The 23,609-nt window shown below is 38.3% G+C and overlaps 1 protein-coding gene across 3 annotated transcripts in view; it reads left to right on the plus strand.

Annotated features, from left to right (window-relative positions):
- Window positions 1-3,826: 3,826 nt before the first annotated feature.
- The window catches only part of nuf2 (NUF2 component of NDC80 kinetochore complex), a 31,114-nt gene continuing 11,331 nt past the window's right edge, over window positions 3,827-23,609 (plus strand). The window contains exons 1-9 of one of the 3 annotated variants that reach the window (XM_003226719.4): window positions 3,827-4,160; window positions 5,865-5,988; window positions 7,101-7,175; window positions 8,882-8,958; window positions 12,308-12,369; window positions 16,333-16,430; window positions 17,194-17,267; window positions 19,704-19,800; window positions 20,968-21,030. In XM_003226719.4, the coding sequence (XP_003226767.1) occupies window positions 5,866-5,988; window positions 7,101-7,175; window positions 8,882-8,958; window positions 12,308-12,369; window positions 16,333-16,430; window positions 17,194-17,267; window positions 19,704-19,800; window positions 20,968-21,030 (669 nt within the window). In that variant the 5' untranslated portion in view covers window positions 3,827-4,160; window position 5,865. Of the gene's footprint in view, window positions 4,161-5,373; window positions 5,396-5,864; window positions 5,989-7,100; window positions 7,176-8,881; window positions 8,959-12,307; window positions 12,370-16,332; window positions 16,431-17,193; window positions 17,268-19,703; window positions 19,801-20,967; window positions 21,031-23,609 lie in introns of those variants that run through there. The other 2 variants (XM_062977817.1, XM_062977818.1) reach the window with 2 other exon arrangements.

A 23,609-nucleotide genomic window follows, 5' to 3' on the forward strand; every position in this document is an offset into this window, starting at 1 on the left:
TACTCTTTTCTCTGAATGCTGCTAAAGCAGGGGGTCCCCAAACTAAGGCCCACAGCCAGAAGCGGCCTTTCAAGGTATAAACAGCTTTAGCTAAGGATAGTATGCCTCCTCTGAATGAATGCCTGGAGGAGGTAATGGGTTGGATAAGGAAAAACAAATTGAAACTGAATCCCTGCAAAACAGAGGTGCTTGCTATCAAGGGTCCTAATCTGGAAATGGGAGGTGTATCAACCAGTTGTTGTTGTGTGCCTTCAAGTCATTTCAGACTTTGGTCAACCCTAAGTCTAAAGTTTAGGACAGAGGCCAGGTCAATGACCTTGGAGGGCTGCATCCTGCCCACGGGCCTTAGTTTGGTGACCCCTGATCTAGATGATCTCCATAGGTAAGCAAAGAGACCTCCAAAGACCATCTAGATGATCTCATAAGACTATAGGTAAGCAAAGAGACCTCCAAAGACCATCTAGATGGTCTCATAAGACCATCGGTAAGGAAAGAGACCCTCAAAGGCCATCTAGATGATCTCATCAGAAGACCACAGATAAGGAAAGGGACCCTGAAAGACCATCTAGATGGTTTCATAAGACCATCGGTAAGGAAAGAGACCCTTAAAGGCCATCTAGATGATCTCATAAAACCATAAGTGTGGAAAGGGACCTCCAAAAGCCATATAGATGGTCTTATAAGGCCGTAGCTAAGCAAAGAGACCTTCAAAGACTATCTAGACGATCTCATAAGACCATAGGTAAGCAACGAGACCTCCAAAGACCAGGTAGACTGAGGTCAACCCTAAGTCTAAAGTTTAGGATAGGGGCCAGGGAAATGTCCTTGGAGGGCCGCATCCGGCCCATAGGCCTTAGTTTGGGGACCCCTGCTCTAGAGGATGTCGATTCAGATCTCCCTGGTGGCCATGTTGCCTCTGCTGTTGCCTTCTTGAGAGGCGGGCCCTTGCTCCTCACACGCTGATTCTCCTGAGACAGCCTGACCTTTTCCCCCAAAGAGGCGGAAATGCTTGAGCTCATCCCTTCAAATGGCTATCATGTTATCTCTTCATCTTCTCTTCACTAGGATACACATACCCTGTTCCTGAAGGGTTTCTAGAGGGAGATGCTGTTCGCACTGTCTATTGTAGGCAGGTACACTTACAATACAGTAGGATCAACTAGAGTAGTATCCTATTCTTTTTCAGCCCAAGCATTATTGTATTGCTTACTACAAACACACTACTGTAATCTGTAAACAAAGTCCTGTGTTTTTTCAACCTGCTTTCACCATCCTCCTAATGCTGATACTGCTTTAAAATATTTTTAAAAAGGGATATTGAAAATGAAGCAAGCTGGTGTTCTGCTGCTCTAGAGCAAAGCTTCTTAAAGTTGGTATCACATACATGAATGGTGGGTGTCACGAAAAATGTAGCCAAAACTAAAGGCAAAGGAGGAATTGTGCTGGTTGAGAAGGGGGAAATTGTGCATTTGGACTAAGAAAGCAAAGGAATTGAGCTGCTGTAGTAAGAGTGGAGCAAGCCTGCCCCCAACAGGGCAAATCTGAAACATCCAAAAAACGTATAGCCTGAATGGGTAGAGGACAGGATGTGATGTAATGTCCAAGGATATGTCCACATTAGAAGTGCCCCTAGTGAATATACCCATGTCAACTCTTATAACTTTGGCCAGTTATTTTAATAATTGTGACAAAGTTTACCACAGACATTGAGGCTGAGGACTCCTTAAAGCTGCAACCATAATTTTCATCATATCCAGAGAATCTGATGAGTTAGATCTGATGAGTTAGATCTGATGAGTATGAGTTAGAAAAAACCTTGTGGGCCATCCAGTCCAACCCCCTGCCAAGAAGCAGAAAAATCTCATTCAAAGGACCCCCGACAGATGGTTGTTCAGCCTTTGTTTAAAAGCCTCCAAAGAAGGAGTCGCCACCACACTCCGGGGCAGAGAGTTCCACTGCTTGAACAGCTCACACAGTGAGGAAGTTCTTCCTAAAGTTCAGTCTAAATCCCCTTCTTTCATGTAGTTTGAAGCCATTGTTCTGTGTCCTCCAGGGCAGCAGAAAACAAGCTTGCTCCCTCCTCCCTATGACTTCCCTCACATAATTTATACATGGCCCTCATCGTGTCTCCTCTCAGCCTTCTCTTCTGCAAGCTAAATACAACCAATTCTTCAAGCCACTCCTCACAAGGCTTGTTCTCCAGACCCTTGATCATTTTAGTTGCCCTCCTCTGGACACATTCCAGATTGTCATCACCCTTCAATTGCAGTGCACAGAATTGGACATAGTATTCCAGGTGTGGTCTGACCAAGGCGGAATAGAGGGGTAGCATGACTTCCCTAAATCTAGACACCAGACTCCTATTAATGCAGGCCAAAATCCCATTGGCTTTTTTAGCTGCCACATCACATTATTGGCTCATGTTCAACTTCCTGTCTACGAGGACTCCAAGATCCTTTGCACACCTACTGCTATCGAGCCAGGTGTCCCCTATTCTGTATCTTTGTATTTCATTTTTTCTGCCTAAGTGGAGTATCTTACCTTTGTCCCTGTTGAATTCCATTGTGTTAGTTTTGGCCCATGTCTCTAATCTGTGAAGATAATTTTGGATTCTGCTCCTGTCTTCTGGAGTATTGGCTATCCCTCTCGATTTGGTGTGGTCTGCAAACTTGATGATCATGCCTTCTTGCCCTTCGTCTAAGTCAGGGGTCCCCAAACTTTTTAAACAGGGGGCCAGTTCACGATCCTTCGGACCGTTGGAGGGCCGGACTATAGTTGGCCACCAAACAATAATAACAACAACAACAACAACAACAACAACAAAGAGGGTTGGAAGAGACCCTTTGGGCCATTTAGCCCGACCCCCTTTTGCCTTTGTGCACCAAAAGCAGATGGCCTCCCAGATGGCCTCCCAGCCTCAATGTGAATAATAATAATAATAATTAAAGAGGGTTGGAAGAGACTCTTTGGGCCATTAAGTCCAATCCCCTCCTGCCTTTGTGCACCAAAAGCACAAGCAAAGCACCCCTGATAGATGGCCACCCAGCCTCAATGTTAATAATAATAATAATAATAATAATAATAATAATAATAATAATGATGATGATGATGATGATGGTTGCCGTGGGGGCCGGATAAATGGCTTCGATGGGCCGCATCCGGCCCCCGGGCCTTAGTTTGGGGACCCCTGGTCTAAGTCATTAATGTTGAACTGAACCAGGCCCAGGACAGGACTCTGTTTATGGCACTCCACTCGTCCCTTCTTTCCAGGATGAAGAAGACGCACTGGTGAGCACCCTTTGGGTTCATTCACTTAGCCAGTTTATCCAGTTTAGTTCCAGTGTTTAGCTGGCATCTGTAGAGGTCAGGCAGCAAGCCTGGTTTAAAAACTGGAATGTGGACCCAAGCTCCAAGCAGGAACCCAAGTTCATCCCTTCCTGGATAATAGTACTTTTGGGGAGTCCTTAGTCCAGACATGGGCAAACCTGGGCTCTCTTTCCAGGTGTTTTGGGCTTCAACTCCCACCATTCCTAACCGCCTCAGGCCCCTTCCTTTTCCCCCTCAGCCGCTTAAGTGGCTGAGGGGGAAAAGGAAGGGGCCTGAGGCGGTTAGGAATGGTGGGAGTTGAAGCCCAAAACACCTGGAAAGAGGGCCCAGGTTTGCCCACGCCTGCCTTAGTCAGTGCAGTCCATTCGGATCTCTGGAGAGGAGAGGCGAGCTCCTGCTCCTCCCACCCAAGTGGCGGAAACGCCCGAGCTCAACTCGAAGCGTGCCCGACTCGGGCGTCAGCGCGCGCCGCCAGAAGGGGAGGGGTTCCCGCCCATTTCAAATGCTCGCGCCTGGCCGCCCTCTGTTTTGGGAGGTTTGGTCGCCGGGCGGAGCTGTGCGTGCGGGAGAGTCTCTTCTGTCAGGAGTTTTCCTCAAGTATTTCAGTCAGTGGAGTGGAGGCGTTTGAAAGTCGGAAGCTTTACAATTCTAATCTGTATTTAACACTGTGTGTGAATTCTATCTCAGTTCTATTAAGTTGCCCCAAAAGCAAAGGCAAGCTTGGGGGTCTTCGGGGAGTCCAACTCCCAAGGGGGCGGAGTCTGAGCGGCGCGGCCCGGCTGCCTCCCCTCCCTCCATTCGGAGACACCGCCGTTGGAGAGGAGCCCAGGCAGGTAAGAAGGAAGGAAGGAAGCGGGTTCCTCTCCTGCTTCGGGGCTGCAGCTCATTGCAAGGGCCCCTCCTTCGCTCGCTTGCTCGCTCTTTCCCTGCCCAAGGCCCAAAAGAGGGGCGCTGGGTCTCCTTGAGGAAGGGCAGCCTCTCCTCCACTTGCTCCCCCTTTCTCATCCGTTGACTTTTTTTTTCTTCCCCCTTCTCTTCATTTTCTTTCTCCTCCTTTTCTCCTTCCCCTTCTCTTCCTTTTACCTTCTCTTCCCCTTCTTTTCCTTTTCTCCTCGCCTTCTCTTCCTTTTACTTTTCCCCCCTCCCTCTCCTTTTCTTTTTTCCTCCTCCTTTTCTCCTTCTCTTTTTCTCCTTCTCCTTTAACTTTTCTCTTCCTCCTCTTCATTCTCTTTCTCCTTTCCTTTCTTTTCCTTTTTCCTTCTCTTCTGCTCCTCCTTTTCTCCCCCTTCTCTTCGTTTTACTTTTTCTCCCTCTTCTTTTTCTCCTCCTCTTCTCCTTCCCCTTCTCTTCCTTTTACTTTTTCTCCTCTTCTACTTGGTTCTTCTTTTTCTCCCTCTCTTTTTTCTCCTTTTCTCCTTCCCATTCTTTTACTTTTCTCTTGCTCCTTCATTTTCTTTCTTCTTCCCCCTCTCTTTTACTTTTTCTCCCCCCTTTCTTCGTCCTTCTCTTCATTCCCTTCCTCCTCCTTTTCTTCTTCCACCGCCTCACTCTTGCTTCTTCTCATCATCCTTGTTTTCGTCTCTTCTCTTCATTCTCTTCCTCCTCCTTTTCTCCTTCCCCTTCTCTTCCTTTTACTTTTTGTCTTTCACCTTCCTTTTCTTCCTTTATTCTTCTACCTCTTCCTCCCCTCTCTTTTGTTTCTTCTCTTCATTCTTGTCCTTTTCTTCCTCCTTTTTCCCCCTCCTTCTCTTCCTCTTCTTCCTTCTCTTAAGTATGATACCCCCTCATATTTGACTGCTGGCTTCCTTCTCTCCCTTCCAGTGTTTTTTTTATTGCTTCCAATACTGTATGTAAAAAAGAGAAATGCAAGCCTGGGTTTTATGGTGACCCCATGGATTTCAGAGGGTTTACCCAGGGAAGAACGTCTTTGCATGTGATTTTGATCTGATTCTCTTGAGGGGTTTTGGTGTAAAACAATTTTTATACTAAAATTCGAGGAATTGCCTTGTGCTATCTTATGCTCTTTTACACAACTTATTTATGTGAACAAGTGTTTTCTGCTCTGCTGGTAATTAAAAATAAGTCCAGGAATTGATTGAATGTGATGATATGCGTGTAGCTTTGAGCAATAATATTAGCCCCAGGGTTACCCAACTTGTAAAGAAGATGCATGCTCAAAAATCACATTGATGCAAACCACATTGTTCTATTTATTGTTCTAAATGTTCTTTTTTATATTATAATAGTACTCTAATAATAGTGAATGCTTAAAAGTTTTGATTAAAGTTTATTTTTTTAGATTTAACACTGTTTATTATTCTTGAACCTTGTGGTCCCTGCTAATAACAAAAAAAATCAAAGTGGTCCCTGGTCAAAAAGAGATCGGGAATTCACTGATTTATTCCTACCATACCCATTTGGATGATTATCCATTCCCAAAGTGGACTTTCTTTCCCCTTCCATAGTTAACACATAGTAATGTGTGGTATGATGTCATTGTCGAATGTCCCGTTCTCTAATGTTTTGTTCTCTTACAGAATGGATCACTGTACTTTCCCAAGATACTCTGAAAATGAAATTATTGCACATGTCCGCAACTTCTTGCTGACAGGAACTGAGGCGAAAACCTTTTCCAAAACTGATTTATTTCCAAATGTTAAGGTAATGGCTGGTTGTCAAAGAATTTAATCAACACCAGAGATCTAGACTGTATGATCTCAAAGGCCTAAAAATGTGTGGACACATTCCATAAGATCAATGGCAGCATGAACAGCCCTGCAAGTATCATTTTTAGTGACAGAAATATGTGAATTACATGGAAGGAACAATTAATGCCCACAAAGCATTATAAAATAAATAAGTCCAAGGCTGCTTTGGATGTACAGTTCATCAGGTGGTTCTAAAGAATATCAGCAATCAGATCCCTCTATGGAAATTATCGGGTTTGGGTGCAACCCATATGTTGTGAATTGCTTCTTAAGTCATTCAGAGAATGAGAGGTTGTACTTACCATGAATTGCAAATTTTGGATGGCTGGAGAAGCGATCAGGCCCACTCTGGTAGCAAAACCTCATTTTTTCTAACTTTCAGGCTACTCTTAAATGTCCATATTGTTGAACAGGTCTGTTTGACAAAACAAAGTCCTCCTTCAAGTTGCTGACACAGAGATAATTGCATATGTTGTGAATTGCTCCTCCCATCATCCAGAAATCACATGTCAGTGTGAGTTCAAGCTCTCATTTATCTAATGTTTGATACTTTTATAGTCTCAACAAAATTGGGTTGATAACCTTGTTTTTCTATGATATAACTGTCCATATTAAATATTACTGTCCAGATTAAATTCTAATTAAATAAAAGTTCTAATTCTTTAAAATCTTTTTCTCCACACTTTATTACCCTATTTAATATTTGATTCTTTTCTGAGAATAAAAGGTTTACATCTTCTCATCCGTGTGATTTAAACATAACACTAGCCAGCACAAATTTTGGCGCCTAATAAGTTAGCCCTGTTTCAGGGTATATTTGACCTGCTGATTCCAAAAATGGCACCTGTTTCCCCCATCAGCTGAATTTTTTGAGATATAGAACATATATCATCTACCAGTTGCCATCTGCTTGCCCATAGAAAACTATGATAACCGTATCTCAGAAACTAGAGCTGCCTTGGTCCAATGCAGTTTTTTGCATCAGAACTCCCAGATAATGGGAGTCGATAAAATACAGCAGTAATGTGGTTTGTTTTACTAACTCAATATTTCTTCCTTTTTTAGACTGAACTGCTGCAGTTGATCTTCATGAGAGTCTTACAAAGTGTATATGGAATCCGTCCAGAAAATTTCTGCATGGTAAGTATACACTAAGACAGAACTTCTGAATCCAGAATAAAAATTGGTACAGTAGAGTCTCACTTATCCAACATAAACGGGGCGGGAGAACGTTGGATAAGCGAATATGTTGGATAATAAGGAGGGATTAAGGAAAAGCCTATTAAACATCAAATTAGGTTATGATTTTACAAATTAAGCACCAAAATATCAGGTTATACAACAAATTTGGCAGAAAAAGTAGTTCAATACGCAGTAATGCTATGTAGTAATTACTGTATTTATGAATTTAGCACCAAAATATCACGATATATTGAAAACATTGACTACAAAAATGCGTTGGATAATCCAGAATGTTGGATAAGCGAGTGTTGGATAAGTGAGACTCTACTGTAATTCCATCACTTTCATTGAAGAATCTTGTGGCATCTTCAGGACTAAGGCCAGTTGCCAACTACATCAGTGGGAATTTTCTAACTCAATTGCTATCGCAATTCTGATCCATGAAGGCTTAGGCTGCAATATGTTGCAGTCTTTAGTATATCGCAGCATATTATTATAGCTGGTATTATAGAATCTATTGAAGAGAAGGGGTGAATCAGTGCTAATTTGAAAGGATTATTATTATTATTATTATTATTATTCTATCACATATTTCTCTCTGAATTGGACTCCAAAGTTTAAAAAGCCTACAAAATATGAATACTAAGATAGAATTAAACTTTTTTAAAAAAAAACTAATAAGTAAACAAATGTTAGACTATTAGACTAAAGTGTTTATTTTAAGTTCATCATGAGATTTAGTTGGGGGGACAGGAGGCAGCTAATGATCATCTAGCTATGTTGTAGTAGCTGGTTGCACAATGACAACACCCTCTGAGATCTCTAGAGGACCCTAGGAGTAGCGGGTAAATGGTGAGTTTGCCTCCATTCCAGATTTCAGGGCTGGGGTTTCTTGTCAGACTAGGGCTTTAGAGAATTCTATTCATTTGGTTTTCTTGACTTGAGAAGCCCCTTTTTCACTTACCAGAGTCTGATCACTTCCTTCCGCACTGCAGAATAATTGTTCTAGTCCAGGGGTCCCCAAACTAAGGCCCATGGGCAGGATGTCGCCCTCCAAGGTCCTTTACCTGGATCTTACCCTAAACTTTAGACTTAGTGTCGTCCTAAATCTGTAATGACTTGAAGGCACACAACAGCAACAATCCTAATTAACTTGACTATCTCATCAGCCAAAATCAGACCCACACTTCCCATTGAAATACTGGTAGGTTTATGTTGGTTAAAATGGTTCTTCATTTTAAATATTGGATTGTTTTCTTGTGGGGTTTTTTTGCAGTACAAGTAAGAAATGTGCAGTGTGCATAGGAATATATTAAAGTTTTTTTCAAACTAGTCTGCCCCCCCCCCCCCCCCAAACAGTCTGAGGGACCATGAACTAGCCATATGCTTAAACCTTGAGGACCCCAGTTCTAGTCATTCCAGGAAGTGCTTGCCAGAACACATCTTGTGACATAATGCATTGCGCTGTTCTGCAGTGCCAAGGGACATGAACATTGCTCATCAGAATGAACTCTTAAATATCTCCTGTTACATATAACTGCAGATTCAGACATTTAAGGGAAAGTTCTCTCTACAGCCACACATACCTTCATCTCTACTCCCAAATAATTGACTGGAGAAAGCATGTAAATGTTTCTTCATTTAAGTTATACTTTTTTTCTTAGATGCCAGTGACATTTGAAACTGCATATCCTCAGCTCTTTGAAGGCTTCCTAATTGTTGGGAATCTGTTTGTTAATCTGTGAGTCTTGAATTTGTATTAAGTGCAATAATTTTCTCATTTTCTCTGATTTTGGTTTGTAATGGAAATTTCCATGTAATAGAGAAAACTTTAACTTATTTTACACAGATCAATACATTCTCATTTTGGCAAGAAATGCTTTATATTGAATATATTATTGATATAGTGAAATTAGACTATGAATCTCTGTTTCAGAAGCTCCATTTTGGCATCTTTTCTCTTGGCATTGTCCCACCAAGTCAAGACATGTTTGGTCTAAATTTATCTATAGGTTGAGGAGTTCCTAACCTGCGTTTGTGCTATGTAATTAATGTTTTTATTTACAGTGTTCCCTCAGTTATTGCTGGGGTTAGGTTCCAGGACCACCCGCAATAAGTGAAAATCCGCAAAGTAGGGATACTATATTTATTTTAATATTTATACATGATTTTAGTAGTTATACAGTATTTTAAGTCTTTATCAACCAATCGTGTGTTGATAAATTACCTCCTTCTCCTCCCATTGCCGCTTGGGCTACTTTGGCTTCTCCTTCCTCCCTTCCTTAGGCTGTAAATTGTAATTTTTCATGATTTATAATAGTATTTTAGAGTTTATTGAAAAACAGCGAATCCGCGAAAAGTGAACCACGAAGTAGTGAGGGAACACTGAGTGGTTTTTGTGATTGTTTTCAATGTGCTAGAAACCACTTGGACAATTGGGTGATAATGGAAATATGAGGTATATGTTGTTTATTGGTTCAGTCGCTTCCGATTTCTTGTGACCTCACGGACCAGCCCACGCCAGAGCTCCCTGTCGGCTGTTGCCATCCCCAGCTCCTTCAAGGTCAAGCCAGTCACTTCAAGGATACCATCCATCCATCTTGCCCTTGGTTGGCCCCTATATATTTTTGAATATATAGGTGTATATTTTTGCTTAAATCTTTCGTGCACATAGCTGAATTTGGAAGTAGAGTGTTCTGATGTTTCCTTCTCCCCTTTTTATATTCAGTTTTTAAAAGAAAAGATGCAAATAAAGAAAACAACAATGCCTCTAAATACATATAAACATACTTGAACAGCATTTACATAACCACACAGTTTATCTCACCAATATACATCTCACTTCTATCTAAATGTAAATCTAAAATATACAAATATATACATACATTAGGTTTAAAAGATTTTCAGTATTCCTTTGGTCAGCTTTTTTACAGTGTAACATTTTTTCCATATTATATCCAGCAAGTTATTTACTTCCACTTGTCTTTGCATTACCAAATTAATATCTCAATAGATTGCATCTCCAAATTCTAAATTAAGTATTTTCCTCTCATTCAAATATATATTGAAAGAAAGATTTTCATTCTTCTAAGAATGTGTTTAGTGATTTATCCTTTAACAAAGTTGTTAGGTTGTCCGTTTAGTTTAGTTTCCACATCTTCACTGTCCAGTGTTCTATTGTTGGTATTTCTGTCTTTTTCCATAATTGAGCATATATAATTGTTGTTATTAACATGTACTGTACTGCAATATCCTCTCATGATCCAGTAGTCCTTGTGATAAGAGTTCTGGCTTGAAATTGATTCTTATTTTAAGAATTTCTTGGATTATCCTATGAATTTGTCTCCACGTTTTTAAACCCTTTACAGTTCCACTACATATGGTAGTATGACTGGACCTTTCATGAACTTCACATTTATGTCCTCCTTTATTTATATTTTCTTTATATTTTGGGTTAGGGGAAATTCAATGCATTTAATCATTTTGTAAAAATGCTCTTGAATAATATTGAAATTATAATCCCTTCTGCCTCACCTTTTCCATTTCTCTAATTTTATATTATAAGCAAAATTATGTGCCCACTAAACTATGCTTTCTTTAATGGCTTCTTCCATTCAATGTCATCATTAGCATGTAATTATAACTCAAAACCATTTATTTTTTTGTTCAAAACTAAATAATTTTAAATCTATTTTATATATTTCCTGCAATTGTCTGTACTCAAAATTTCCAATGAGAAGGATAAACAATAGCAGGGAAAGTGAGTTGCCTTGTCTTATTCCCTTTTTGCATGAGTTTGTTAAATGTCCATTGTAAATGGACATCGTATTGTAAATCGATTTTATCTTTGCTGTGTAAGTGTTCACACCATATATATTTTCTGTTACGAAGAATTTGCAATTCAGTTTATCCAACACTTTGGGCATCCAGTAAGATTAATAATGCTTTCCTTTTATTATGATGCTCTAAATATTCTATGATTTCCTTCATGTTACATCTCAGCTGCCTTTGAGGTAGAAAGCCATTTTGATCTTGATGAATCCATTCTTGAAGCGCCTTTTTGAGTGTTTCCGCAAAGGTGAAGCTAAATAGTGTATACAGTGTTCCCTCACTACTTTGCGGTTCGCGTTTCGCGGATTCGCTGTCAGGCGGTTTTTCAATAAACTCTAAATCATAAACAATTACAATTTACAGCCTAAGGAAGGGAGGAATGAGAAGCCAAAGGGAGAGAAAGGGATTCCAAGTGGCAACGGGAGGAGAAGGAGGCGATTTATCAACACACAATTGATAAAATAGTGTATAACTACTAAAATAATGTATAAATATCAAAATTAATATAGTGTCCCTACTTCACGGATTTTCACTTATTGCGGGTGGTCCTAGAATCTAACCCCCACTTTAAGTGAGGAACACTGTAATTCTTATTTAAACGGGGAGATAGGTCTATGATTGCCCACTTTTATCAAGCCTGACCTTTTGGTATTAATGCTATTCTTGTGTTTTACTTTGTTTCTGTTTTTTTTCTCCTTTAGAATTGAAGTAAATGTTCGTTTGAATAGTCTGCACAATTCTTTTTTGAAACCTTATAATACATTGCTGATTAGCCATCTTGGACCCATGACGTTTTGTTTCTTTTCCTCCCAATTGTATCTAAAATCAACCTTTAATGAAAGTGGGGCTGTCCAATATGAGTAAAAGATTGGAAGTTGAAATGTGCATGTTGCATGTTGACAGATGAAAAAGTTGAACTAATTGTTTAAAGCTAAAACCAATTGATCTGATTCAAGATGTTTGACTCATTTGATTAAAGTTGCAATCTATAATGTATTTGCTGAGTAGTATATAGACACCAGATCTTGTAAGATAGGAGACTTCATGTTCTGAAGGCTGTATTTCAGAGGAAGGAGTTGGCTAAATCACCTCTGAATATTCCTCTTCAAGGCACATATACAATCGCACAAAACCACATTTGTTAGGGTGATTTGCTCTTGTGTCTAGTGAAATGTTACAAATACTCTTTCAATTGTGCAGTAACAAATGGTACAAGAAGTGTATTTCCAAAATAAGTAATGTTTATACAACTTTGACAGGGAACGATTTTTACCATTCTGCCGTGTCCATGACTTCCAGATGTCTGATATCTTACATCCAAGTAAGCATTAACTTGACCTTTGTGTTCAGCTGTATTGTGTCTTGGTTTCAATTTTTCCTTATGTTAGTTATTGCCAAGGACCAATTCACTGACTTTTAGTTACCATGGTGAAGAGAGCCCCAATTTGTGAAACTCACTCAGGCAGGGGAAATCCTTTTTTTAAATCCCACTGCTGCCTCCAATTGAGGAGATGTGCGCGCGTGTGAGAGGGAGGGATGGAGGATGTGTGAATGTATGACAGGGAGGATTTAGGGGATAAGGAAGGATAACCGAACTGATGGGTTTAAATGAGTAAAGATGGTAACTTATATATAAAAGTATGGTAACTTATATAGATAGGTATGGTAACTGCCACCAACGTGAGGTAATGGGTTTCTTTCAGGCTTACAGAGAGGCAAGGAGATTGATCTTTGTGAACAATAACAAAATTCAAGTTTATTTGTACATAAGCGTATGGTTCCAATACATAAACGTTTCAGGATCTTAAGTTACAATGTAGTCTTTCTTGAATGGATATATCTTAAATAACTTCTCTTCGAACAGTAAATAAAACACCCGGTCAACTTATATAACCAGCCTTTCCCCTGCGTGAACAATAAGCTGCCATCCTTAGCTGATTTCCACAGCTCCTAATCTTTCCAAAACCTAACCGCAACTGTCCTTTTTAAACCCTCAAAGCAACTCCTTTTAAAAAAGAGGGAATATACTCTGTCAACTTAGCCACGCCCCCTTTTTCTCCCAAGGGAAGCTGTGTTACCATGGCAACCTACCAAATGCTGCTTCCAGCTAGTTTCCATGTTAGGCTTTTCCTTGCTAATATAGAACTCTTTTTTTCTTTAACAAACAAATAAATAAAATCATATCAATAATCTCTGTTTAACACATAACTTCTCTACACATGGTTTACATGGTTTACATACATTTTGCTTTCAATGTTCCTGAAGGCAACAACTAATGTAAACAAACCTGCCTTGTTCATAGGTTTTACAATTTGCTGTTGCAGTTTAGCTTCGTAGTCATGCTGGAGTAGCAATCATACACACAGCACAAGGAAGGACATTGCACATTACATAAACACATTACATCTATTTTACCTTAAAGGAAAAATCTTATCATGACAATCAAAATATTTCTACAAGAATTAAAGGAGAAAAGTGATTCCAGTTACATAGAAATTAGAGAATTAAAGCAAACTACATGGAAAACTTTGAAATCTGGGCAGAAAATCTTGTAAATTCTCCTAAGTGCACATCTACACAGACTATTTAGATTAGTGTGACACTAGATCAGTCCTGTAGCAGTCCTGAACAGGATTGATCTTTTTTTAAAAATTTTTTCTTTTTCCTCTTTTTTTCCTTCTCCCCCCCTTTCCCTTCCCTTCCTTGACAACTGCACATAATACCTTTTCTGAGCACAAACTTAACGTTCACATGTCAATAATTCTGCCATAATACATGTACTAAAGAAAATAAAGTCACATCAAATAGTTCCAAAGAATTCTTCATCATGACATTCTTCAGAAAGAAGTTAAACAATGTGATGAAAATTTAGCTTTTATAATAGTCAAACTTGAAACCCCCACGTTGAAATAATTTTTCCTTCTAAGAACCCTTTGAAGGGCTCCCAGTCTTTCCTAAACTCTGTAGGGTCTTTTGACTGGATATATCCTGTCAGAATGACCATCTCAGCCACCTCTGCCACTTTCATGATCCACTCCTCCATTTCTGGTGTTTCCTCCAATTTCCAGGCTCGTGCATAAACGATTCTCGCAGCAGTTATCATCAAGGTGAAGAGTTTATCGTGTGACTTCAGCAGTGATCTGTCACTTATTCCTAGTAGGAATGTTTCTGGGTGCATAGGTATTTTTAGCTTTAATATTTTTTCAGTAGTTTCATGGATCTCAATCCAAAAGTTTTTTGCCTTCTTGCAAGACTACCACATATGGAAAAATGATCCTGTTGCTTGTTTACATTTCCAGCAAGTATTTTTTAATTGTGGCTGCATTTTGGCTAGTTTAACCGGTGTCATATAGGATTGATAAAACATTTTGTTGGAATTTTCCAGAAGGGAATAGGATTGATCTATCTTAACATAGCTTCCCCCCCCCCCCCCAAACTTAAGCTAACTTGGGGGAAATTGGAATCCTGCACCAAGATTCTTCAGGTTCTCTTTGGAGTTAGGGGATGTAAAGACAGTTGAGCTGATTCCTAACATGGAGAAGGGCTGCCCAGGATGGCTGAGGGAATCCCAATCATGTTGCCAAGTGGACTTGGTCTGGCAGCTGGGATGCTGGATCAAGCCTGTTTGGTGAGTCAGTGCAGAAGGGCCCTATTACTCTGTCTTTCCAATTGATAATTCTAATATTTAAAATAAAAATTTCAAACAATGTAATCAATTGCAGTGCAGTAGTATTCTAACTCAGCAATTTTAGCAAGGTAGCATTGCTATTGCATTTGGCTAGGTTGTTAAATGTTGGGAAACTAGGGGTAGGATTAAGAGTTGTGTGATTAGAACTTCGCCATGGCAGTGGTGCTTTTTGATCTGTTCTTCCTCCTGTAGCTCCTAGGAAAGTTGCTCTTGAGGATTAGGTAGCTGTAGTGATATAGGAAGTAGTGCTGAATTGGGAGGAATAATTTGATTCCAATTTATATGAACTTTTGCGGCTTGACTTCCCTTGATATCTGTGGTTTCCTCTCTAAGGAGAGATAAAAAGTTTGCTTTTATAAAGAAATGTTTTGTTTATCAAAATTAGTGACAATGAGTCAAATGCAGGCAGAGAAAGACAGTGCCATCCCTTAATGCAGCATCTCAGCATTTCTGTGCTCTGTGTGCCAACTGAGCGTGAGGGATGGAGCGCTATAGGCTTCCTTTGCCAATCTGCTCCTTCAGCTGCAGAGAAGTGAAGATCCTTACTGCCAGTGGCTACAAGGCAAATACCCTGTTTCCCCAAAAAGAAGACCTACCCCAAAATAAGGCCTATCATCATTTTTCAGCATTTCTGCGGATGCTCGAAATATAAGCCCTATTTTAAAAATAAGCCCTAGTATACACGTGTTCAGTAGTTTCATGGTTTGCCTCTAAATATAATGTACGTGCAATTGAGATGCGTTTAAAAATATTTTTTGAATATGTTAAAATCCGAGTAAACATGTAAATATGTTAGGTTATACCTTTTAAATTGAGTGCACTTTATTGCATTTGTTGCTAATGAAGTAGCTAAATACATTTTTTTACTTATTGAGAGAGTTTTTAATATATACACATATAGTAACATTAAAATGTTTTTATTGTATGCGAGATAACATAATTGAGCACATAATAAATGTCTATTATGAGCTTACATTATGGTAAAGTGTTTCTATATTATCTATTCACCTTTACAAGTTCATTCTCATTTCATTTTTTATTTTTTCTCCCACCTCCCTTCCCCACCCCACCTGCCACATTTTCCTCTATATCTATCTTTAACCATAAACACATGACTTAGTTATGTTAGTTTTGTTCACTATGTATAATAAAGAAGATACATTGTCATGCCCACCATGCTAGCTTTCTTGCACCTTTTTTCTCTTCCATTTCCCCTGCAGCTCAATCAGTTGTTTAGAAACAGTATCTTAAATGTTTCCTTACTTGAGTAAACTTCTGTTGGTATTATAATGAGTAAAGGTTCCACTGAAGTAGATCCTGGCCATTACTTAGATTACTTAGAATATAGATTAGTCCCTTTGATATCTTGGTATGCCATTAGGAATGCATGAAAAAATTGTGGGCAGTTCCCAGTGAATCTTTTCTGAAAGTGATTTTATATTGTGGAACATAAAGATTAAACAGTTTTATAATTTATGAGTTACTGTACAACAGCTATCTGATAGAATTGCTCTTGCAATTTGAGTTCAACCTCAATATAATCTTCTAAGTTTGCAAATCGGTCTCCTGACAGCATTTTATTTTGTGTTGTTTTAGAAACAAAGAGGACAGTTCGTTTTTTGAGTGGCATAATTAATTTTCTTTCCTTCCGTGAATCACGTCTTGACGTTTACTTGAGTATCCAAAACACACACGTAAGTTTTCAACTTCAGAACAACTTTTAATCTTCATTAAATTAATCATGCTGTATTGCTTGGATGACTGGTCAAGTCTTTTAATTCGGAAATTCGTCTGGAGTTCTCACAATTCAGAAAGGATCTAAAGGAAGGTGATTAGAAGGTCTAGAAAAGAAGTCCTAGAATGCCTTAGAAAAGAAAACATAAATGACCACAATAGTTACCTTTAAAAATCTGAAGGGATTCATAGGGAAAATGGAGCAAGCTTGTTTTCTGCTCTTCATGAGACTAAAACTCAAATCAGTGGATTCAGATTAGGCAAAGAAAAATCTTGCAGTGAAATAAATTGAAATATATTGTCGAAGGCTTTCGCAGCCAGAATCACTGGGGTGTTGTGTGGTTTCTGGTCTTTATGGCCATGTTCTAGCAGCATTTTCTCCTGAAAACTGGGGCAATAACTGCCAGAGTCTAAGTGTATTCTAGTGATGAAGCAAACTGAAAAAGCAATTTGTTTTGTAGACTTAAGTATGTGTTTTTTTAAAATAATAATTACATTTTATTGATTAGCCCCTAGGCCGTATCACTGAACCAAACCAAACAACAAAGCTTGATACAACTTAATAAAATTCCATGTACTGTAGTAAGTTAAATAAGACACTTGTAATAATACAGTAAGTATGATAAAACTGAATCTGTACATCGTATTTCCCTATCCCCCCTACAATTTACATGTTTTTATGTTAGTTTGAATTGCATATTATACAAATTGTTTTCTTTCCAGAAAGCAGCTATGGAGAAAGAGCGGCGACTTCAGATGGCAGTGGAAGATGGAATAATAAAGCTGAAGGAACTTGAGTAAGCTTTCTATTGATTGAATTCTGAAAATTTCCTTTATCATTTATTATCTACTTCAGTTCTTTGGCTGTTCCATGACCAAAACTAATTTGAGAGCAAGGTCACAAGAATAATAGAATTATAGAGTGAAAAGGCTGATGGGAAGCCACACCCCTCCATCTGGCCTTCCCACCAGCTTTTTCACGACCACCACTGCTTCTCCTTACTCTGTATGCAGAGTGTAGCTGCGCAATTCTGATATGCCATCAAATCTAATACACACCTTCATTTTAGCAATATAATTTAGCCAAAAAATGAGTGTTAGACTTGAGTAAATATGGTAATTATTGTGGGGAGTTTTATTAGTGAAGTAGATATGGGGGATCTCTGCACAAGTCTCCTGAAACCCTGATGACTACATCTGAACCCAGCCCTATCTCCATCTTCTATATATATAAAAGAGTGATGGAATCCCGGCGACTAACAAAACAACAAAAACTAAACACCCCACAACCTAGAAAATTGACAGCACAACCCCTCATCCATGCCTCTAGGTTGATACAACAAAAAGAAAAGAAAAATAAAGTCCTAATTAGAGGTAGAGGGATAAATGTTTTTATCCAATTGCTGCCAGTTAGAAGGCTAAGCTCCGCCCACTTGGTCTAGCAACCCACTCAGCCTAGAGGACAGGTAGACTTAGGCCTCACTTAAGCCTCTTCCACACTGCCTATAAAATACAGATTATCAGATTTTAACTGGATTATAAGGCAGTGTAGACTCAAGGCCCTTCCACACAGCTATATTACCCATTTATAATCTTATATTATCTGTTTTGCACTGGATTATCTTGACTCCATACTGCCATATAATCCACTTCAGTGTGCATTTTATACAGCTGTGTAGAAGGGGCCTCATATAATCCAGTTCTAAACAGATAATATAAGATTATAAATATACAGATAAGTGTTGGAGTCTCACTTATCCAACATAAACAGGCTGGCAGAACGTTGGATAAGTGAATATGTTGGATAATAAGAAGGGATTCAGGAAAAGCCGATTAAACATCAAATTAGGTAATCATTATACAAATTAAGCACCAAAACATGTTATACAACAAATTTGACAGAAAAAGTAGTTCCATGTGCAGTATTGCTATGTAGTCATTACTATATTTACAAATTTACCACCAAAATATCACAATGAATTTAAAACATTGACTACTAAAAGGCAGACTGCGTTGGATAATCCAGAACATTGGATAAGCGAATGTTCGATAAGTGAGATTCTACTGTAATATGAAATAATTACTGTAGTAGAATAATACAGAACAATATAATCTCTAAAACCAGGACAGTAAATAAAGAGAACACTCTGAAAGCAGTGAAATTGGGAATTCCACCAAGGAAACAATCAAGGCCAGCTAACACCTCCCAACAAATTATTCCCATCATCAAAGTCTGGCAAATCCTCTGTTTTCCGAGGGCCACAGACAGTAGAAGCACATAAAATATCGCAAACAACACCACTCTGAAAACAAGGGAATTCCAGACAGGAAACAATCAGAGCCAGCTAACACCTCCCAACAAAAAGATCACTCAGGGAGGAAACAGCCAGGCTTTGAACCTGTAAGGCCATTACATGTTAATCATTTCCCCTAATTACAGCATTCATACTTCTCTCCAACAGACAAAAAATACTTCAAAAATATTGTATATTCACAAGCTTTAGGAAATAATATCCCCTGATGGCACAGCATGTTAAAGCGCTGAGCTGCTAAACTTCTGGACCAAAAGGTCGCAGGTTTGAATTGGAGGAGTGAAGAGAGCCCCCACTGTTAGCCCCAGCTTCTGCTAACCCTAAACTTCAAAAACATGCAGATGAGAGTAGATTAATAGGTACTGCTCTGGCGGGAAGGTAACGGCACTCCATGCAGTCATGCCACATGACCTTGGAGGAGTCTACAGACAACGCCAGCTCTTTGGCTTAGAAATGGAGATGAGCACCAACCCCCAGAGTCAGACATGACTGGACTTAATGTCAAGGGAAAACCTTTATCCTTTACCTTAACTACCACCAGTTCCTCAATACTTTATTTCCCATACCACCAGACTTCGCCACAGCAACGCGTGGCCGGGCACAGCTAGTAATCTATAAAATGTGTTAGCACACAGATGACCACTTGTACAATTGTAGCTAAAGCTAAGTAACTTGTCCATATAAGATCTGCATACATTGTATTTAAAGAAACAGTCCCTTTTTGCTTCCAACAAATGCAGAATGTGATATCAGTTTTCTCGGTAATGCAAAATAATATTGGACTTCAGAGGAAATGTGTTGCCTCTCCAAATTGTAAAACAATTCCATCAAAAAGTGAGTTTTTCTAATAAGGGAACGAATAATTAAAGTGTAACTGTGTGCTTCTGTGCTCATAGCAATCTCATTTCTTTGTGTATTTAGTACTGTTCCTCCAGATCAAGAAGAAGAATTCAAGGAACTCTCTCGAGATATTCAGGAGCTGCAGCAAAAACTCAACCAAGATTATCGAGAAAAAGCGGTGTGTGTGTGTGTGTCTTAAAATCCATTTAATGCAGAAAGTTAGTCTAGTTTAGCAATTTCTGTCCAATAGGCAGTATCTTAACATAGGAAAGGTTGATCTCTGAATTACTGTTACTTTGTAGATCAGTAAAGTCCATGTCTTATTCAGGATAAGTTGTAAAAAGGTTTTGATTGTATTTTTTTTCAAGGAGGAGCTTATTTCTTGTCCTTTCCTCTGTTCAGTATCCTCCCATGTTTGCTAGCAGGCAGTAGTATCAGTGGCTTTCAAAGTGCCAGGGTGAGCATGTTTGTTATTACATGTTTTTGGCTATATTGTATTGTTTTAATTTTTGAATTGCCTTGCATTCCAGGAAAATGGTGGAGTATAAATGAAAAATGAGATTATTTATTTATTTACTACATTTATATCACACTCTTCTCACCTGAAGGGAACTCACAGCGGCTTATAAGTTATATGTACATACAATATATTATTAGCATAGCATATTAGCATTGTATATTACTATATTTTACTGTACCACTATACTGTAATGTTATTAGTAATATTACATGTAATATATAATATATAATTAAGATTATTATATTGTATTATTAGCATTATGTTGTATTACATTATCATATTTTCAATATTATATGTGTATACAATGTATTATATTATTAGCATAGCGCAATATTAGTATTATATAGTACTATATTGTTACTGGCGGGAGGGGCCCCCAACTGATGGCACAGGAGACAAGGTGGAATTGTCTTCCTTGCTTCCCTTCTTCGCTCTGGCCCCTCTTAATCTTAACCTTAATCATTTTTTTACATGTTAATACTTTTATAGCCTATTATTCACGCCAAGATTTATTCTAGTGTCAACATTTATTCTTTTTATGGTCACTTTGTGAGCATTTTGTCTTTCTGTCTCTCTCTCTTTCTCAGTCGCATAGTTGTTTCCGACTTCGTGACCTCATGGATCAGTCCACGCCAGAGCTCCCTGTCGGCCGTCGCCGCCCCCAGTTCCTTCAAGCTCAAGCCAGTCACTTCACTTGTCTTTCTGTAGCTTTCTTTTAAAAGACCGCATAAACTGAAATACATTTGACAAAAAATGCAAGCTTCTCTGATATAGAATCATTTGTCATTTTTCTTAGCTGACAAAAAATCTTGTTTTTTCTAACAGAGTAATCTTCAAGAAGAGATCCACCAGAAGAGAACGGAAGTTGCAGAAAAAACCAAAAATCTAGTAAGTAAATCTCAACAGGATTTGAACAGTAAAATTAAGTATAACTATGATGTGCAAAAGATGTAGTTTTCATGTATCTACAATGTAGAGAACTCTCAAATAGGAATGTTGTTTTAAAACCACCTCCATATTTGTACCATGTTCAAATTCCCTTAAGATGAGAGAGAACATGATATTTAAATACCTGAAAGGATGTCATATTGAGGAGTGGGGTAGTTTATTTTGTGCTGCTCTAGAAACTTGTACATGGAGCAATGGATTCAAATTGCAGAAAAAAAGGTTCCACTTCAAAAAATTAGGAAGAACTTCCTGATGGCAAGAGCTGTTTTGCAGTGAAATATGCTGCCTGGGAGCGTGGTGGTATCTCCAGGAGGGTTTTAAGTAGAAGCTAGATGGCTATCTGTCTGGATTGCTTTGATTGTGTGTTCTGGCATGGCAGAAGGGGATTGGACAGAATGGCACTTGTCACTTCCAATTCTGATTCTAAGATTTGCCAATTCAAAATTTCTGTTGATGGGAATACAGTAGAGTCTCACTTATCCAACACTCGCTTATCCAACTTTCTGGATTATCCAACACATTTTTGTAGTCAATGTTTTCAATACATTGTGATATTTTGGTGTTAAATTCGTAAATACAGTAATTACTACATAACATTACTGCGTATTGAACTACTTTTTCTGTCAAATTTGTTGTATAACATGTTTTGGTGCTTAATTTGTAAAATCATAATGTACTGTAATAGTTTCAAATGAGGCATTTAGTAATTAAGGTGCCTTGAGAACACTTCAGCCCCCTGAACTAATGATGTTCAGTGCTGTGGTCCATGGTAAAAAGTATCCTACCCTGTTTCCCCGAAAATAAGACAGGGTCTTATACAGTAGAGTCTCACTTATCCAACATAAACGGGCCGGCAGAATGTTGGATAAATGAATATGTTGGATAATAAGGAGGGATTAAGGAAAAGCCTATTAAACATCAAATTAGGTTATGATTTTACAAATGAAGCACCAAAACATCATATTAGACAACAAATTTGGGCGAAAAAGTAGTTCAATATGCAGTAATGCTATGTAGTAATTACTGTATTTATGAATTTAGCACCAAAATATCATGATATATTGAAAACATTGACTACAAAAATGTGTTGGATAATCCAGAACGTTGGATAAGCGAGTGTTGGATAAGTGAGACTCTACTGTATTAATTTTTGCTCCCAAAGATGCACTAGGTCTTATTTTCAGGGGATGTCTTATTTTTCCATGAAGAAGAGCTCACATTTATTGTTGAACAACAAAATGAATATTTGTTATATACTGTAAAGTAGTTGTCATCACAAACCAGCATAACCAGACAAACTATGAATCCTATCAAGAATTTCTTGTTACTACCATTATTTACATGTACAACAATCTATGGTACCTCTTGCAGTTTAGGTTTCACAAGGTTTCCACGCTGATTTCTCTATTCTAGTTTCAGTGTAGTCATGAATGATGAATAATATAATATACTATAATAATAATATGATAATATAATAATATAATGATATACAATTTATTAATGAGATAATATAATAGGATATAATAACAGAATATGATAATAGTATGGTATTAATAGGATAATATAATAATGGGATATAATAACAGAATAGCATAATAATATAATAATAGGATAATATAATAGAATAATAGAATGGAATAGAATGATATAAAATATATTAATAGGATAATATAAAATGGAATATAATAATAACAGAATATGCTAACAATAAAAAAATAATAATATGATAATATAATAGAATAATAGTATAGAATGATATAAAATATATTAATAGGATAATATAAAATTGAATATAATAATAACAGAATAATAATATAATAATATGAAAATATAATAGAATACTAGTAGAATAATAATATGATATAATAATAATAATAATAGAAAAATATAATATAATGATATAAAATATATTAATAGGATAATATAATAATGGGATATAATAATAGTAACAGAATATGATGATAACATGGTAATAAAATAATAGTATAAAATAATAAGTTTCATGGCATAGGATAGGAATAAGGATGAGAGGAGAATCCCAATACGTCCTGTACCTTTAAGAAGCTGAAGGAGCAGGATGAGTGGAAAGGGTGTTCAAGCCCTCTTCCTTCCCTCCCACCCTCCCTTGCCCTGGCTCCAGGAGCCAATCAGAAGCCTTGGGGGCGAAGGGAGCATGGCCAGGACGGAACCTTGTCTCGGAAGGAAGAAACGGCAGCGCAGCAGCAGCCACGGAAGGTTTTTCAAGCCGCGGCTGAGGGACAGGCAAGGTAAGGCAAGGCAGGGAGGCACAGAAAGCAAGCACTTCCTCCCTCCCTCCCTCCCTCCGGTGTGTATGAGTGCTGCAGCCATGCTTCCCAATGGAACTCTCCTGCAGCCTTAGTTGCTAGGTCTTACTTTCAGGGGAGGCCTTATATTTGGCAATCCCCCCAAACCCCTACTAGGTCTTATTTTTTGGGGAGGTCTTATTTTAGGGGAAACACGGTAGTCATTGACACATTGAGAAAAATGCTGCCTCCCCA

Source organism: Anolis carolinensis, chromosome 4 (genome assembly GCF_035594765.1).
Source record: "Anolis carolinensis isolate JA03-04 chromosome 4, rAnoCar3.1.pri, whole genome shotgun sequence".
Taxonomy (NCBI): domain Eukaryota; kingdom Metazoa; phylum Chordata; class Lepidosauria; order Squamata; family Dactyloidae; genus Anolis; species Anolis carolinensis.